General features: G+C 40.1%; 1 protein-coding gene across 1 annotated transcript; it reads left to right on the top strand.

Annotated features, from left to right (window-relative positions):
• The first annotated feature begins 18,223 nt into the window (after positions 1 to 18,223).
• On the top strand, positions 18,224 to 19,317 carry LOC142630401 (pentatricopeptide repeat-containing protein At3g47530-like). The gene has a single exon (XM_075804389.1). It carries the CDS (start codon positions 18,406 to 18,408, stop codon positions 19,144 to 19,146), a length of 741 nt encoding a protein of 246 aa, XP_075660504.1. The 5' UTR covers positions 18,224 to 18,405; the 3' UTR covers positions 19,147 to 19,317.
• The last annotated feature ends 519 nt before the right edge of the window (positions 19,318 to 19,836 follow it).

The following is a 19,836-nucleotide window of genomic DNA, read 5'->3' as shown; positions in this document are numbered from 1 at the left end:
TATTTCTTCTTCTTTGATTGCACATAGAATTTTAATCTCAAAAATCCCTAATCTCAATATGAAATATTCAATTACTAAATGAAAAATATCAATTAAAAAAATTAAATAAAAATTAGAATATGAAAAACAAATGAAAGAAAAGCTATGAAGAGAAATTAATATATCTTGAGGACAAAGAGTTTGTAGAAACAAAAGAATGAGAAATAGTCAATTTGCAAGTCCCTTTTGGAGAAAATGGGCTTTTGCCGTTATTTTTTAAAATATCTAGCAATATGTCCCTGTTTTGAAACTATTTAAGTTTGTGTCCCTATTTTGAAACTCGATTTTCTTAAAATCACGTTTCAATGTAAAACTCAATTTTTAGAAAATCGAGTTAGAGGCAATCAAAGTTTAAAAAATAAAAAATTTCTCAAGTTCCATGAACTTGAGTTCCACAATTTTTTTTTTTTTTTTTTAAGTTTGATTTGGCATAACTTGATTTCATAAAAATCGAATTTTACATTGAAACTTGATTTTGAGAAAATCGAGTTTTAAAACAGGGACACAGACCTAAATAGTTTCAAAATATAGACATATTGCTAGATTTTTTGCAAAATAAGGGCAAAAGCCCAATTTCCCCAATCTCTTTTATGATATGGTTCTTTATGGCATTCTTATTCTTAGAAATCCCTAAGCGGACTCAGAAAAGAATAACTAATTAATTAATTAACAATAAAGCCAACAAAATAGAATCAGCAGAAATCCTAATAAGAGTGGGATTTGAAAAAGAATGAATAGTTTAATTAAAACGCTTTTATTTGTGTTTAGATTTTATCAAATAAATGAAGAATTAAAAAAATGAAAATGATGTAGAAAATTGTAAGCACTCCAAAGCAAAGCTTATGTGTCAACATATTATAAAGTCAACAATAAATCGAATGCTTCAATTTTATATTATGTATAGATATGGTAATTTCCATTAGTCAAGGCAACAGGGGAATTCTACTCAAGATTTTTTTAAAATGGTTCGAATTTTTTAATAATATGATTCAAGTTTTTTAATGACCCAGGAACAATATTATTACACATAGTTTATATATAAAACTATGTGTAATAATATTTACTGAAGTTATATTAGCAGAGCAATCCTTTTGATGTATTTTATGAATAGTAGCAAAAAGTGCAGTGAGATCCATAAATAGTAGTAAAAATAAGCTGGCAAAATTAATCATACCAAACGGACACTTAGTCTCTTTTTTAAAAAAATAATCTTTATGTTGTTCATCAAAAAATAGTTTAGGCTGGATGCTTCGGACTTGAAAGGACTACTGGTTCTTTTTACGGCCTGAAAAAGAAAGAAAAGCGTATCAAAGGCGGCCATGTCGCCGCTAAAAATCCTCCGATGGCAATGTTAGTTTTTTCCTCTAAGTTATTCGAATTCCAACTTTTTTGGAGTAAAAAACCGAACATACCTTGGCCTTGTTCCGAAGTAGCCTTTATATAGTGTTCTTATAGACGGTTATTGAGACAGAACCCCTCTCGATTCAAGGAGGCTTAACGTAACCGCCATAACCGTTTAGGAGTTACACTTCTATTCCACAACGCGCGTACATGACCGTTATGCGTGGGATAAGGGATTGTCACATTATATTCGGAGATTCTCCTAAGTATGATATTTTCGTCCCGAATTCCTTCATCGAGTGCGCCCGTTAATTCTAAGTGTAACATCCTAGTCCACGAATCTTTATATGGACGAGTCCTCACAAGGTAGTGCGCATCCCATGGACGAGGGATGTAGCTCGCATCACCCTCCGGACGTCCTTGTCCGTTACCGTCTTGAGGATAACTTCGGACGGCCGCGAAGGTGGTGACGGGTCCGCGACGGGCCGAGTGTTTTCATCCCACATCGGTTGCCCCTCGTCCGGGAGTTATACGATGTATCGCCAGATTCTAAAATGCACCACGTGTCGCATATCCATAGAGGTTAGTCAACCGGGTTTACTCCTTCGAGGCATGCGCCACGTGTCACCTTCTAATTAGGTCCGTCGTTGCGGTTACCGAGACTTCTTCGCCTATAAATAGTGGTTTCTCTCTCGTGCCCCTCTCACTTTTCCAAATTTTCTCGCTTTGACACTCTCGTCCGTCGCTTCGTCTAAGAATATCCTCGCCGTCCTTAGTGTTCCTCGTCTAGAGCCGGTAATCTTTCTATACTTACTTTAGCTTTCCTTTTTAAGTGTTAGGACGTTTTCAATGGCCTCCCCGCTCGTCTAGCGACGCAGGTCGGGGCTATAGACGAGTATCACGACGGCTCTAGCGTGACACCTCTAGTAACGTCGCAGTAGTAGTGGTCACACAACTGAGGAATACACATCTGGTGTTCCTGGAATCCCTGTAGAAGCTTTTCAAGAGAATATTAGGACGAGGACAGCCTCTGGGGCTGACACCTCGACGAGCTCCCCCTCGTCCTCCCCTTTAGACGAACAGGAAACCGTATATAGTTATGCTTTAGAGGTTCCTTCTAGGACGGACGAGAGTGTCAAAGCAGAAAATTTGGAAAAGTGAGAGGGGCACGAGAGAGAAACCACTATTTATAGGCAGAAAAGTCTCGGTAACCGCAACGACGGACCTAATTAGGGGTGACACGTGGCGCATGCCTCGAGGAGCAAACCGCCTGACTAACCTCCTATGCGGATATGCGACACGTGGCATTTTAATCCGATACATCGTATAACTCCTGGACGAGTGGCAACTGATGTGGGATGAAATCTCTCTACCCGTCCTTGGACGGTCACCACCTTCGCGGCCCCGAAGTTATCCTCAAGACGAGAGTAACGGACAAGGACGTCCGAGGGTGATAGCGAAGCGCTACATCCCTCGTCCATGGGATGCGCACACCTCACCTTTGCGAGGACTCGTCCATATAAAGATTCGTGGACTAGGATGTTACACTTAGAATTAACAGGCGCGCTCGATGAAGGAATTCCAAGACGAGGGTATCATACTTAGGAGAATCTCCGAATATAATGTGACAATCCCTTATCCCACGCATAATGGTCATGTACCCGTTGTGGAATAGAAGTGTAACTCCTAAACGGTTATGGCAGTTACGTTAAGCCTCCTTGAATCCAGGAGAGGTTCCTGTCTCAATAACCGTCTATAAGAACACTATATAAAGGCCGTCTTCGTACAAGGCCAAGGTATGTTCAGTTTTTACTCCAAAAAAGTTGGAATTCGAATAACTTAGAGGAAAAAACTAACTTTGCCATCGGAGGATTTTTGGCCGGCAGCCCCGGTCGCCTTTGATACGCTTTTCTTTTTTTTATATTATACTTTCTGTTTGGACGATGGTCTGACCTTAGTTTCTTTCTTCTCTTTCCAGCCGTTGGACGACCCTCTTTGAGCAAGTTCCATCGTGACCGCGTCCACAGGGCCCGTCTACATCCTGAACGAGACTTCCACTCGTTAGTGACCCTTAAGCGTCTACACAAGTGGGGACTCGGCCCTGAACCGTCCGTCGACGCCTTAGCACACGAGCTAACCACCCGTAGACGTGAGTGTTGCACTTTAAGACATGTCTTTTCCATTTTTGTTTTATTATTATTTATATGTCTTTTCTAAAGTTTTTTTTTTTTTTTTTTTTTTTTTAAGGAAAGCTTTGGACGAGCAGTCCTTGGCTTCTTTCTCTTGCTTTATCCCTTTTTTTTTTTTTAAAGGAAAGCTTTGGACGAGAAGGCCTTAGCATTTTGCTTGCTTTATCCCTTTTTTTATTTTTTAAAGGAAGTCTTAGACGAGTTTTCCTTCGTCCTGAGATTTTATTCGTCTAAGGCTTTTGCCTCGTCCGTGGATATTATCAAGGAAACTGGAATTCAAGTACATAAGAACTCCAAACCATATTATTACATGAACATTGTTCACAAACTTGGCACACGCTTACAAGCTAGTGCCTTATTAAGATATCAAGTACATAGCATCGTCTTTCATAAGCTAGTCTGTAAGTAGTGCAAAAGTTTAAGAACTAGTGCACTTTTATTCATAACACACCATAATAGTAGTAAAAGCACAAGTAAACATAAGCAAACACGCAAATCACAACTGTAATTTTGCCACTGACTTCCCTTGTCCCCGCTCATCACTGATAGTACCTTCGCAGATGTTCCACGTTCCAAGGATGCTCTAACTTCCGCCCGTCTAGGGCTTCCGTGCAGTAGGACCCTTGCCTTTGCGATTGATCACCCCGTAGGTCCTTCCCAATCAGTCCCAGTTTTCCATGTTCTGGTCGCCAAGGAGACCCTTTTAAGGACAAGGTCCCCCACACCGAACCGTCCGGGGTTTCACCATGGCGTCATGCCGTCCGGCCATGAGATTTTTGCACCTTGCCGTCCGTTGTTCCGCATCCATTCTTACCTCATCGATAAGATCGAGGCCGAGGCGAAGTTGTTCCCCGTTGTCTTTCTCCCGGTACTCCATCACTCGGTGACTCGCCATGCGGACCTCCGCCGGTATGACAGCTTCACTCCCATAGGCTAGTTTGAACGGGTCTCTCCCGTTGGAGTTCGTGCGGTCGTCCTATAGGCCCAAAGAACACCCGCAGCTCGTACGGCCATATCCCTTTGCCCCCTCGCCGAGTCTTGATGATTTTCAGCAGGATCGGTTTGCTACTTACTCGCTTGCCCATTTACTTGTGAATGGGAGGGTGAAGAGTAGTGATTCTTAATTCCAAAATGATTGCAAATCCCCGAAGGGTGCGTTGTCAAATTGACGCCCGTTGTCGATACTAATACCCCGGGTACTCCGAACCTCGCATAGGATGTTCTTCCATACGAAATTTTTCACGTTCGCCGAGTGATTGCCGCAAAGAGGCTCGGCTTCTACCCACTTGGTAAAGTAATCTATTCCAACCACCAAATTTCATCTGCCGGATTCCTACGGGAAAGGACCCGGATATCCAGCCCCACCGTGAAAGGGCCGCTGGGCCGTCATTGGGGTCCGTAGTACTACGCCGTCTAGGCACGTTGCTATAACGCCGGCATTGGTCACATACCTTGACATAGGCTTTAGCGTCGCCCGTATTAAGTCATTGGCCAATAGTAGCCGGCACGGATGACCTTATGGACAAGGGACCTCCCCCGAATGATTTCCACACGATCCTTCGCATGAACTTCCCTTAGATTATAGTTTGACTCGTCGGGAGCCAAGCATCTTAAGTAGGGTTGGGAAAAGCCTCGCTGTACAACACTTCATTAATGAGGACATACTTGGCCGGCCGACCCTCAACTTTCTCGCCTCATCCTTGTCCTCTCGGAAGCCTCCCATCCTTGAGGTACATTATTATCGGACTCATCCAATTCTCTCCTCCTCCTATTTGCTGTATGTCAGGGATGTCTATACTCGGCATGTACTGGATGTCGTCGAACTCGTCTATGACCCCTGCCGAGGCGGCTTTTGCCAAGGCGTCTGCTTCTGCATTCTCCTCCCTGGGAAGTTGAATAAAACTTATGGCTGAAAATTTTCGGGCAAGGCGTTTCACTTTGTTAAGGTACTTCTTCATTCGATCCTCCTTGACATCACACATCCCATTTACTTGGTTGATGACCAGTTGAGAGTCTCCTTTGATTGTTAACGACTCCACCCCTAAGGACTTGGCCAATTCCAACCCCTTGAGTAGAGCCTCATACTCAGCCTCGTTGTTGGTAGTTGGATACTGCAGACGGGTCGCATACTCCAGCTTGTCACCCTCAGGGGACTTCGCATAATTCCAATCCCTCCCGCATACATTGTGGACGATCCGTCTACATTTACCACCCACATTTCATTTCCTTCGTCCTTGTTCGTGAATTCGTCCGGGGGTAAATTCTCGCAATGAAATCTACCAACGCTTGCGCTTTTATTGTGCTCCTCGGGAGGTACCTCGACATCGAACTCGCGCCGAGCTCAACGGCCCACCGTACCAGCCGTCCAGCCTTCCAACCCGCTCATCGCCTTTTTATGGGATGGTCTCGTCGAGGACGTTGATGACGTGTGCTCGAAAATAATGTCTCACGCCCGGAAGCCGTGACTAACGCGAAGGCTAGTTTCTCCATCATCGGGTATCGTCCTTCGCCCCTCTCATCGCGTGGCTTGTGTAATAGACCGGCCTCCGGACTCTTCCTCTTCTCTCGATCAACGCCGAGCTTCTTGCGTGTGGGGACACTGCCAAGTACAAGTACAACTCTTCCCTAGGTATAGACGGACTCAACAATGGGGCCATCATTAGATACGCCTTCAGGTCTTGGAAGGCCTTTTGACACTCGTCCATCCATTCAAAAGCCTTCCTAAGGACCTTAAAGAAAGGTAAACATTTGTCGGAGCTTTCGATACAAACCTCGTTGAGGGCGGCGACTCGTCCAAAGAAGAGACCGGACTTCCTTGATATTTCTCGGTGGCTCCATGTTCGCATCGCTGGATTTTATCCGGATTCGCCTCAATTCCCCCGTGCGACACCATAAACCCCAAGAACTTACCCGACGAAACTCCGAAAGCACACTTGCTCGGATTTAACTTCATGTGGTACCGTCGCAATGTGTCAAAAGTCTCTTGAAGGTCTTCGAGATGTTTATCCTCGTCCTGGCTCTTTACCAAAGATGTCGTCCACATAAACCTCCACATTTCGCCCGATTTGAGGACGGAACATATGGTTAACCGGCCTTTGGTAGGTCGCCCCCGCATTCTTCAAACCGAAGGGCATAACCTTGTAGCAATACAACCTCTTGGCTTGTGACGAATGAGGTCTTCTCCCCGATCCGCTTCATTCATCCGAATCCGTTGTACCCCGAGAAAGCGTCCATGAAGCTAAGTATCCCGTGACCCGCCGTCGAGTCCACTAACCGGTCAATGCGTGGCAATAGGTAGCTATCCTTGGGGCAAGCTTTGTTGAGATCGTTGAAGTCCACGCACATCCGCCACTTGCCATTGGCTTTTCTCGACCATGACTACGTTCGCCAACCGCCCGGGTAATGAACTTTCTGGATAAACTTCGCGGCGACCAACTTCTCGCACCTCTTCCTTAACGGCATTATCTCGCTCGGGAGCAAAAACTCTTCTTTTCCGACGCACCGGTTTCGAATAGGGACACACATTCGTGGGCGTGGGTAATGACGTTTGGATCAATTCCGTGTATGTCCTCATGACTCCATGCGAAGACATCGAGGTTTTTCCTCGAAACCGGACCAAAGCGTGCTTCGCCCCTCTTCCATGCTCGCCCCAACTCCGGTAGACTTCTCGGGCTGGTCATCGTCCAAAGGGACGTCCTCTAATGCTTCAATGGGCTCGGCCCACAACCCTTTTTCCGTCTATGCTCATCGTCCGTATATGCTCGTCCATGGCCGCATGGCTAGGTAGCATTCTCTCATGTGCAGCCACTGGTCTCCTTGTACCGCCTACTCCGTGCTCGGTCGGGAATTTAATGGACAGGTGGTAGGTAGAGGTTACCGCTTTCCACTGCTCAAAGTTGGCCTTCCAATTATGGCATTGTATGACGATGCACAATCAACAACAAGGAAATTCACCTCTTTGGTTGCTCTCTGCGGATACGTCCCGACGACTACGGCAACATGATGGTGCCCACAAAGTTGCACCTTCATTCCTCCGAATCCGACCAACGACGAGTTCATCGGTCGAAGCCGATCTCGTCCTAGCTTCATTTGTTGGAACGCGGGGTAGTAGAGAATGTCCGCAGCTGCCATTGTCTATCAATACCCTCCTCCCGGTCATGTAGTCGAGGGATGAGCAGGGTGATGACTATCGCGTCATCGTGTGGATGGTGAATTCGTCCCCGCCTCCTCGTCCGTGAAAGTAATGTACCGTTGGTCTACCTCCTTCGTCCTAGTAGGTCGTCCGACATGGATGTTCCGTACCACCCTCGTGTACGTCTTCCTTGATTTGGACGACCGCACCGTTGAACTTCCTCCTATAATTACCCTTATTTCTCCTAAAGTGGGGGGCGTGACGATTCTTCCACCTTGGCCTTCATTTTCTCGTCTCTCCGGTCTCGTCCAAGGAAGTTCCTCAATTTCCCCCGTCTAATGAGATTTTCTATCTCGTTGCTTCAAGTCAAAGCACTCGTCCGTATCATGCCCGAAGTGGTCCCTATGAAAACGGCAAGATTTGCCTCCTATTACGCTTGTTGGGGTCTCCCTTCATTTTGTCCGGCCACTTCAAGGACGGATCATCCTTGATCCGCATAAGGACCTGCTCTAACGGCATAGTCGTGGCGTGTATTGCTGATTCCTTACGAGGAACCGGCCTTCTTACCATCCTTATCTTTTCTCTCGTCTACCCGAACTTTCTTCGACGAGGTCCCCGGTCCTCGGTAGCGATGGTGGCCCACCTCCGAGCGCTCTCGCCCTTTTCTTTTCTTGGCTATGATGGCGTCTTCGGCATTCATAAAATTCCCGGGCCGAATGGACAAGCTCGGCCATAGTCTCCGTGGTTCCCGCTCGTAGAGCTTATGAATAAACAAGTCAGAATTGACCCCATCAGGAGAGCGGCCAGCAATAGCTTGTCATCCATCTCGTCCACCGTTAAGGCTTCTCCGTTAAACCGGGTGATAAAAGATCGCAAACTCTCATTGTCCCCTCGCTCTATGGTCGTAGGCTAGAGGAGGATCGCTTGACGCCGTCCTCCAATGAAGTTGTTGACAAACAAACCCTTACTCGGCTTCTTCAAATGATCCCACCGAGTTTGGGGAATCTTCGAACCACACTCGCGCCGGTCCCCTTGAGTGTGGTGGGAAAAGCTCGCACATGATCTCGTTCCGGGACCCCCGTGTGCATGGTCATCTTGAAAGTTGCAATGTGATCGCAGGGTCGCGATTTCCATCGTACGAGTCTAGAGAAGGCATTTTGAACTTCGGGGGTAGAGGGTGACCGTTGATGGAGGCCGGTAAAAGGGGAGTCCGTTCGGTGGACCATATCATCTACCGGGTTTGCTCGCCTCATGTTTTCCTCATTTCATCCATGGCTTTTCTCATCCGGTCCATTTTTTTTCCAAGTGCGGCACCCTTCTTGAAGCGCACTCCTTGTTTGATCTTCGGACTCCTACATTCTCCCCTCCTCCTTCCCGACTTGGGGCCCTTCCCTCAATGTGTCCTTGACGCCGCCTCCCGAAGTTGATCTCCTTATTCAATTCTGGTTCGACGCGTCGGCCGCGCCATAGGCCGCCATGGATTGTATGTGCCGCATAGAAGGCGGTTGCATTACATTGCCGATCCGCGATCACGGGGGGGATTCTTGGAAGCATCCCTACTCTCTTGGTGGTTCGGGCTGGTAGCCCTTGATCTTGTTCGAACCATTCAACCTTTTTGTCCGGGATAGAATAACAAGTTTACTTCTTTCCCACGAACGGCGCCAACTCGATGATGCCAAGAAAATCAAAAGAGGCCGGATGCTTCGGACTTGAAAGGACCACCGGTTCTTTCTACGGCCCGAAAAAGAAAGAAAAGCGTATCAAAGGCGACCGGGCCTGCCGCCAAAATCCTCCGATGGCAAAGTTAGTTTTTTCCTCTAAGTTATTCGAATTCCAACTTTTTTGGAGTAAAACCGAACATACCTTGGCCTTGTCCGAAGCCCTTTATATAGTGTTCTTATAGACGGTTATTGAGACAGAACCTCTCCCGGATTCAAGGAGGCTTAACGTAACCGCTATAACCGTTTAGGAGTTACACTTCTATTCCACAACGGGTACATGACCGTTATGCGTGGGATAAGGGATTGTCACATTATATTCGGAGATTCTCCTAAGTATGATACCCTCGTCCTGGAATTCCTTCATCGAGCGCGCCTGTTAATTCTAAGTGTAACATCCTAGTCCACGAATCTTTATATGGACGAGTCCTCATAAGGTAGGCTGTGCGCATCCCATGGACGAGGGATGTAGCTTCGCTATCACCCTCTGGACGTCCTTGTCCATTACTCTCGTCTTGAGGATAACTTCTGGACGGCTGCGAAGGTGGTGACCGTCCAAGGACGGGTTGAGTGTTTTCATCCCACATTAGTTTGTATATAAAACTAAGTAGACCCAAAAGTCTTAAGCAACAGATTAATTAATTGATAAAAAAAACTTATTATTGATTCATACCTAAACTACGATTATCTAGGGGTGTCCAGCTAGACCCGCCACTCGCCCAACCCGGCCCGAAAACCGTCCGACTTGGCCCAGTGGGTCGATTGATAGGTTTAAGCATGAAAAACCGATGTTCAATCGACCCGACCGAAAAACACATTGGAATTAAGTTCTCTACTGATTGGAGTGGTTAGCCGACCTCATTTTGTCCAATCTGTCGAGATTTTGTCGATCTCTTTGACTTACACTGAGATCTCGCCGGACTCTTCGAGATCTGGCCTGATCTCGTTGAGATCTACCTAGATCTCTTCAAGATTCGGCCTAAATAGAGAGAGAGAGAGAGAGAGAGGATGTTTCACAGCAAAAACCAGCAAAATCTAGAGATTTTGGCAAAAATTCAGCGACGATTTCTGCAAAATTTGGCGACTATTCACACAGTTCGAAACCGCCAGATACCCGACCAGAAACTGATGACATCCGACCACCCAAATTGATACCTCTGCGAGTCGGCGGCGGGTCCATGTTTAGGATACTCGAAGTGATCGGGTCGGTTTCAGGTTGGGCATAAACCTGACCCGTGGACAGGCCTACCGTTATCAATCAAGAAGAATGACTCAAGAATTCGAACTATGGTTGAGTAAAAAAAAATTTTGGGACCATGTTCAAAATTAAGTACACATTAATTAGAGTATAAGTAGTTTTATAAAACATAAAATATACACAAACTAATTAATTTAAGATAAAATAAAATAATCATGAATGCTACTTTTATATGCTATGAAAAAGTAATACATATACGAAAATCAAATAAGATCAAATCCAAGTTATGGGGCCAACAATGATAAAATACCCTGCATGCATAATGATTCCAAGGTCTTGGTACACATTTTTTCATAATGGCTACTAATAAATTAAGAAACTGTTAAATATTAGCATTGATACACCATGTTGAATATGATAGTATGGATGCAGAAACGAAAGCATAAAGTATAGAATATAATAACACACGAGAATTACATAGTTCAGTCTAATGGTCTACATTCACGGAGGAAATCTTAAAATGCTACATCAATAATATATTACAGTGTAGTACAAATCTTGTGTTACAATGAATCATAACATGTATATATATAGTAGCCTAAACCCTAGACTAATAGACTTCTAGTACAAGTAGGAGATTTGGCTTGCACACAAAGTAGAATTAGGCTTGGGCCTATGCTAATGAGCTAATATATCTCTAACACCTCCTTTCAAACTCAAGATGGAATCTTGAGACTTGATAAGGTTGAGAAGATCCCTTGAATGAAGTTTGGCTCTATGACGGTAATTTGAGGAAGGCAATAGTCTTGCAGTGTTAATGCGATTTCTAACGGTGGCATAACTATACCAAAGAATTTTGACGACAACAATGAGAAGCCAAAAAAGATGAACGCAATAAAAAAAGATCGAGGAAGACAAAGATTGGTCTTAAATATACTGTAAGGACAGAAAACTATGGCCACACGAAGGTGGCTCTAAGACCATGCTAAATATTAACATTAATACACCATATTAAAAATGCTAGTATAGATGCAGAAAAGAAAGTATAAAGTATTGAACACAATAACACACGAGAATTACGTGGTTTAATCTAATGACCTACATCCACAGAGGAAACTTTAAAGGGCTACATCAATAATATATTAAAGTGTAGTACAAATCCCGTATTACAATGAATCATAACATGTGTATATATAGTAGCCTAAATCTTAGACTAATAAACTTCTAATACAAGTAGGAGACTTGACTTGCACACAAAGTAGAAATAGTTTTGAACCTATGCTAATGGACTAATATATCTCTAACATAAACAAACTTTAGTAACAACTAATATTTTCATAGAAATTGAGCTAGAACCACATATAAACTTAACACTAAAATTTGATCAACCAACAAATTGATGCTTAGTTCCCAATCTTAACAGTCGTGTGGCATTGGATATCGGCATAAGGGGCAGAAGTGACTCGTCTTCAACCACTTGACAATACAACCTTCGTGATAGACATGTGAACACGGCATGCGAGTGACTTCCAAACCAGTCTGAAACCCTTCGATGCAGATGGCACATTCTTGAACCGAGTTCAACCCTTGATGAAACTTAACCTTCTCCAAAGCTTGAACAGAAGACTTAGTCGAGGGAATGAGCTTAGGCTCATAAGTCTCCATGGAGTCCAAAACTACCATATCATCGGCCACATCATCCTCATGAAATGAAAACTCCAAATCATCAATCCTGTCTACCTTTATTACATGTTTCACCGTGCGCAATAAATTCACAACAATTGGCATCCTTGATCTCCCAGCCGATGCAGCAACACTTGCTATTTTTTGTAACACAGGACCATGATTTCTCACTGGGATGTTCAAGTCTCTAAGCAAAGACGACATTAAAAGAATGCCATCATTGTCATGCAACATCACTTGATTTTTGGGGAGCCTGACGGATTTTGTGTCATGAAATGTACATTCGTAGGAAACCTGTGGTAAGGGAAGATAGCCGATGTAGTTCTCCTCTTTCACTACTCTACGCATGTGAAATTCGATGGGGAATTCATCTAAACAGTTTGATGTTGTCTGAGATGGTGGCTGGTTATTGCTGCTGGGTCGACTTTCCTGCCATACCAAGAAATTAGTATGGTCGGAGATGCTGTATCTGGGTCGAGACATGTTTGTAAGTCACTAGGAACAAGAGGATTTGCTAACAACAAGAACTCTCTGTGAAAGAAACTGAGATTTTTGGAACGTAATTCTATGTTTTTGTGTGTATATATATAGCTGTGTTGGGATGCCAAATTAGTATCGAGATAGAGTTCTGTTTATACTATAATTCTAACTTTATATTTTTTTTAAAAGAAAAAAGAAAAAGAAAGGAAAGAGCCACTTGCTCTAACCTTTTATAGTTTTATCCCAAAAAAAAAATTTTATTATTATTCGAATATGATTCCTATTACTCCAAGATTGAGGAAACCAATTACTTCTAAACTTTTATTAGAAAATAAAAATTCGCAATTAAGCTAATGAATGATTTGGACTTTTACTAATTACATCAATATATAACAAATCTTAATTAATTATCATCGTTTTATTTTAGTATTTATTTAACATTTTGATAATGGTGAAACAAATTCTAATTTGCTTATTTTAAATATGAGATATGATTATATATTTTTTTTTTTTTTTGTGCAGAGACATCAAATATTTAGAAATAAAAAAAATAATAGGGTATGTAAAAATCAAATGGGATCGAATCCAAGTCATGGTATCAATAAGGATAAAACACCCTTCCTCCACTAGTTATGATGAATGAGTATAGCATTAAACCTTGGATGTTCATAGTTCATACTCCCCTTTGAAAATATATTCTATCTCAAAAGTCTTGGATACAAACATAAAAATTTTGATTTAACTTTTTTTCTATAATTTGATTCAAGTTTTTTAACAACCCAAAAACATTATTTTTACACAGTTTATATATATAAAAAAAAATGATTTAGATCACAAAATTCTTAAGCAACAAATTAATTAATTTATAAAAAAATTACTTATTGATACCACACAAATAAATACTCCAATTGTGGTTATCCGTCATTGAAAAATGACTCAAGACATCGAACAGTAATAGAATCAGAAAATTGTCCTATGGACCCAAGTTAAATATATTAAGATTACATATTAAAGTATGACAATAGTTTTAGAATACATAATATATATCTCAAATAATTTTAGATACAATTAAATAGTGAATCTCATTTTTTTAGAAAACTAATGAATGTTGTAGGGGGCATTGCAGGAGACCAAGCCCAATAAGAATACATATGGGCTAAAGTTCAAGCCCAATGCAATTTATTTGTAGACGTGGGTAATTATGGTCAATCTTTCGAGTCTTAGTAGTTTTAATTGTCACAATTGGTGGATTTAAAGGAAAAGCAATATATGAGACAGTAGTTAAGGGAGCTTCCTCCTTGTATTGCTTGCACATCTCTACTTCCTTCCTCAGTCTTCAGTCAAATGTCCTTAGTAGTTCGTCTACAGTCTCCCGAGGAGTGTACGTTCCTTAGGTTTCTCGAGCGGATTGACTTCCTCAATTTCTCAATCTAGATTACCCTTATTGTGCTGGGCTTGTGATAAGGAGTAGTTGGGCCCAATTGCTTCCTCAGTCTGAACCTATTCTGGAAATATTCCTATTTTAGGCCCTATTCCCCCCCCCCCCCCCCCCCCAAATGTCATTTTTAAATGTCTTAACATATATATATACTATATAAAATAAAAGAAATATAATACTGACAAAAAATAAATGAGTATTTATTATCAATAACAAAATAGAACAGCCCACAAAATTCTATCCATAGAAACCATAATTTATTTTCTTCTAAAGTTAAAAAACCATACATTCCGATATTCCTAACTCAATCAAAAAGCGTTTGTTTCTGGAAAAGAGAGAGTTTTTAAGTAAATAGATTTACTAATATATTTTCATGAATATGTACTGTAAATGCTCTTAAAGCTGATGAATTATATAGGACAAAAGAAATATATATATATATATTGAAAGAGAAAAAATGATACACTAATGCTTTAAGTGCCTGTATAATTATCTATAATAATAATAATAAAATGAGGAGGGCCATTAAGTAAAATTTAAACATAATGAAAAAAGTTTATTAATAATTTAGGGAAGGAGGTATGCAGTAAAGTGACTCTTTGTGTCCTTTGTGATGTGCAGTTTGTGTGCATTATGTGTTTCTAGAGTGAGGTGTATTTGTGAGTCTCTTTTTCTTAATTTTATTTTAGAAATCGCTACCAATTATTGATTTTGTATTAGGTGTGTTAGTCTCTTATTTGTCTAATTCTTTAAGTTACTTAATTATTTAAATCAATTTTAAGGGTTAATTAATTAAGGTAAACTGAATGTCTCAAACTAAAGATCTTGGATTCAAAAGTTTGGCTATATGCGAGGAAGGTGTTAGACACTCCAAAATGTCTATCCAAAGGATAATACCTCATTTTAATTTATTTCAAACGTTATTATTTTAGTGAGAAATTTTGATTTTTGACAAAGTTTTGTTCAAACTATATATATATATATATATATATATATATATATATATATATATATATATATATATGTATGAGTATTTATTTACATATAAAATATTATGTAAATATTTACAATAAAAACATGTGAGATATATACATATATATTATGAGGGATATTTACCACGTAGCTAAAGAGGATAGTATATTCAATAACATGTAAGTATTTATTTACTAGATAGATGGCAATTGGATATTGACTATTCTACACAAATAAATTACAATGTGAAAATAAAGAGAGAGAGAGTTGACACTTTGAACATCGTATTAGCTAGAGATGGGACCAAGATTTGTCACTTTGAACATCCCAAGTACTTTTCGTGAGCCTAACCAGCTTAAATCCCCATGGAAGCCTGATCTGATTTTGAAAAGCTTTGATCTTATTGGTGTTAATTTGTTGATCCAAAGCAGGAAATCCGCTTCAGTAGCTTTGCCAAACATTTCTAATCAGTTTAGAAAATTAAAGCATCTGAGAAGTAATATGAGAGATGATTGTTTTTTATGATTTATGGAAAGCCAAATAATATTTAGAATGACAAAGTAATAGGATATATATACAAAAATCAAATGGGGTAATCATAAAATCCATAAAAAAATTCAGTAGCAATATAACAACTTAATAAATATTGAACAACAACATGATCCTTAATTCTCATTCTCAACAATCATGTGGCATTGGGTATCGGCATAAGGGACATAAATGACTTGTCTTCAACCACTTGAAGATACATTCTCCATGATAAATATGTGAACATGGCATGCGAGTGACTTCTGAACCAATCTGAAACTCTTCCATGCAGATGATACATTCTCGAACCAACTTCGACCCTAGTTGAAACCTAACCTTATCCAAATTCTCAATGGAAAAATTAGTCGCCGGGACGGGTTTAAACTCGTAAGTCTCCATGGAGTTCGAGACTACTGTATCATCAAGCACCTGCTGGGATGAAAACTCATAATCATCAAATCTAGTTACCTTCACCGTGGTCAATAATTTCACAACAATTGGCATCCTCGATCTCTCAGCCGATGCAGCAACCCTCGCTATTTTTCGGGACACAGCAGCGGGATTTTCCAACTGGGTGTCCAAGTCGCGAAGCACAGACAACAAGCGAGCACCATTGTCATGCAACAACACCTGGTGTCTGGGAAGCCAGATGGATTTGCTCCAACTGAATACTTGTTGGTAGGAATCCACTGGTTCGGGACAGTTGCCGACGTAAATCTCCGATTTCACTAGCTTACGCGTTCGAAATTCGATGGGGAAGCCATCCAACAAGTGCAACCTCCTCCGAGATTGTGGCTGCAGCTGGTTGCTGCTGCTGCTGCTGGGTTGGCTTTCCTGCCATACCCGGAAATTAGTGTGTTTGGCGATGCTGAATCTGGTTCGAGACATGTTTGAAAGTAAGATATATAGGATGATATATAACAACAAGAACTGAGAGAGAAACTTAGAGACTTTTGGAACCTAAGTCTATGCCAATGTGTGTATATATAGTTTGTGTTGGGAAACCGAATTAGTCTCGGAATGAAGTTCCTATTCCTACTAGATTTAGGAGAGCAATTAAGATTAATTAAGTCATCAAGAAATACCCACCTGTCTTTCTAACTTTATACTAAAGATAATACTTATACGAATTTGTTTCCTATTCCTCTTAGATTTAGGAAACCAATTATTTCTAAACTTTTCTTCTAAAAAATGAAAATTTGTTTCTAAACTTATATATATATATCGATTCAAATCACAAAATTAGTAAGCAACAGATTAATAAACTGATGATAAGCCAAGTTATGCATTGATAACACACGAATAGATACTCCAACAGTCCAACTGTGGTTATCCATCATAGAAGAATGACTCAAGACTTCGAATCGTAATAGAGTTAGAAATATTTTCCAGAGAACCAAGTTAAATATGTTAAGATTACATATTTAAGTATAACAATAGTTTTAGATACATTATATTTATAATTAATTTTAGATAAAATTAAACAACTAATGTTATTATTATTATTTTTTAGAAACAAACACATAGACGAATGTTTTTTTTTCTTTCTCAAAAAAAAATCTATTTTTTTCCAATGAGAAAAAATCATGCATTCCTATATCCCAAATTCAGAAAAAAAAAAAAAAAAAGCGTTTGTTTTTTGAAAGTAAAAGAGTTTTTAACTAAATAGAATTACTAATATATTTTCATGAATATATACTTTAAATGCTATTAAAACTAATGAGTTATATATGAGCAAAAAAAAAAACAAAACAAAACAAAACAAAAGAGAAAATATTAAAAAGAGAAAAATGAGACACTAGTGCTTTCGGTGTTTGTTTAATAATAATAATAATTTTTTAATATGAGGGCCATTGAGTAAAATTTGAACATAATGAACAAATTTTATTAATAAATTAAGTGGTTGCTCCAAATTTTATAATTCCAGTTAGGGGTGTGCATGGGTCGGGTTAGAAGGATTTTTTGACCTAACCCACATGAGTCGGTTTGAACTAATGGGTTGGATAATTTTTTTTATTACTATTATTATTAAATTGAGCAGAAAAAATATAAATATTAAAATATTAAAAAAAACTCAAAGATTAGTATCAAACTCCTTAAATGCAATAATAGTAATTTATTAGGATTTGTGTAAACTAATTGGCTTTTATATAAGATAGGAAGAGATAATTATTTTAAAAAATTATTAATTATATAATATATATATATATATATATATATATATATTAAATATATTGGTGGGTTGGGTCGGGTTTGACAGGTTTAGAATTTTATGACCCAAACCCACTATCAAAAAAAATTTGTTACCCAATCCAACCCAACCCACCAAAACCTTAAAACCAACCCAACCTAGCGGGTTGGATTGGATTAGGTCGGTTTTGGTGGGTTAGCAGTTGGCTGCATACCCTTAATTCTAGTCATGCAAATTGTAAAATGACGAACTGATTGTATATTCTTTGAAAACCTAGGGTCTTCTCTTTGACGCTATTAGAATATACCATTGCCTATTGCTTCTTTGATTGAATTGTATTCATGCCACGTGAAGTGTGATTAAGCAAATAAAGTGTTTGATGAAATGCCTGAGAGAGACACTATTGCTTGGAATGTGTTAATTTCTTGCTGTGTAAGTAATAACAGGACCCGGGATGCATTCGTTTTGTTTCATACTATGATGCAGAGTGAAAGTAATGGATGTGAACCCGATCGTGTTACGTGTTTACATCTTTTGCAAGCGTGTGCCCACTAGAATTCATTGGAATTCGGTGAAAAAAATCCGTGAGTATATTGATGAGCATGGTTATGGTGATGCTGTCAATTTGTCTAATTCTCTTATGACAATGTACTCGCAGACTGGACGTTTGGATAAGGCTCGTGAAGTGTTCAAGGGAATGCGCAATAAGAATGTGGTTTCATGGAGTTCTATGATTTCCAGTTTAGCAATGAATGGACGCGCAAAAGAAGCTATTGAAGCCTTTAGGGAGATGCAGAAATTGGGTGTTCAACCTGATGATCAGACCTTTACAGGAGTTCTTTCTGCTTGCAGTCATTGTGGGTTAGTTGATGCGGGATTGATGTTTTTTGATTGTATAAGCAAAGAGTTTGGGATAGTGCCTAATATTCATCATTATGGATGTATGGTTGATCTCTTGGGTCATGCTGGTTTGCTTGATCAGGCCTATCAGCTTATAATGTCGATGGGGGTCAAGCCAGATTCAACAATGTGGAGGACCTTAGTTGGGGCTTGTAGAATTCATGGCCATGTTACACTTGCAGAGCAAGTGATTGAACATTTTGTTGAACAAGGCTCAAGAAAAAGGGGATTATGCTCTGTTGCTAAGCATTTATCATTCAGTTGGCAACTTAGAGAAGGTAATGAAACTGAGGAAGTATATGAAGAAGAAAGCACTACAAACCACACCTGGCTATAGCACGATTGTATTGAATGGTGTAGTACATGAGTTTGTTATGGATGATTTTTTATATCCACAAAAGGATGAGGTTCATGCGATGGTGGATGAGATTAATCAGCAGCTGAATTGCTGGATGACAATGCTATAGCTCTCATTCTCAAATTTGGTGAGTTGCAGCACTATAATCAGGCATGGATTTTTAAAAGGCCCACACAACTTGCACCAATTTTTCCGATGTGCGTTCATGTTGAATTTTTAAGTGTAAAATGCAAAACCACCATCTAGGATTTGTGCCATTTTCAAATGCTACTCAACGTCAGTCCCAAGCTCTGAAGCTCAGCAGAGTCAGCACTGAATACCTTCTCAAATCTGCTGTAATAAGTGTGAATTAGAAAAAAACAGACATGCACAAATAGAGAGGTGCGCATGTGTCCATTTAAAAAAAAAAAAAAAAACTAGGGAATTTGTGGTAGTTAATTTAAGTGCCCTTGATGGACTTGTTGATTTCCCAACTGAATCATAAGACAATTCATCTAACTTGGGAATGTCAATTGAAGATGATACTTGCCACTTTTTGCTGTTGGTAGGCATGGCTTCAACCTTTCCACTTTCTGTATTTGAAAAATCTAGCTAATGAGAGTTTAAAAAAATTAAATAAATAAATTTCAGAACATTGGCATAACACATTAATTGTTAATATGCTTGCTA

The sequence above is a fragment of the Castanea sativa genome, chromosome 4 (assembly GCF_040712315.1).
Source record: "Castanea sativa cultivar Marrone di Chiusa Pesio chromosome 4, ASM4071231v1".
NCBI classification, from domain to species: Eukaryota; Viridiplantae; Streptophyta; class Magnoliopsida; order Fagales; family Fagaceae; genus Castanea; species Castanea sativa.
This window is presented reverse-complemented; position numbering and strand designations above follow the sequence as displayed.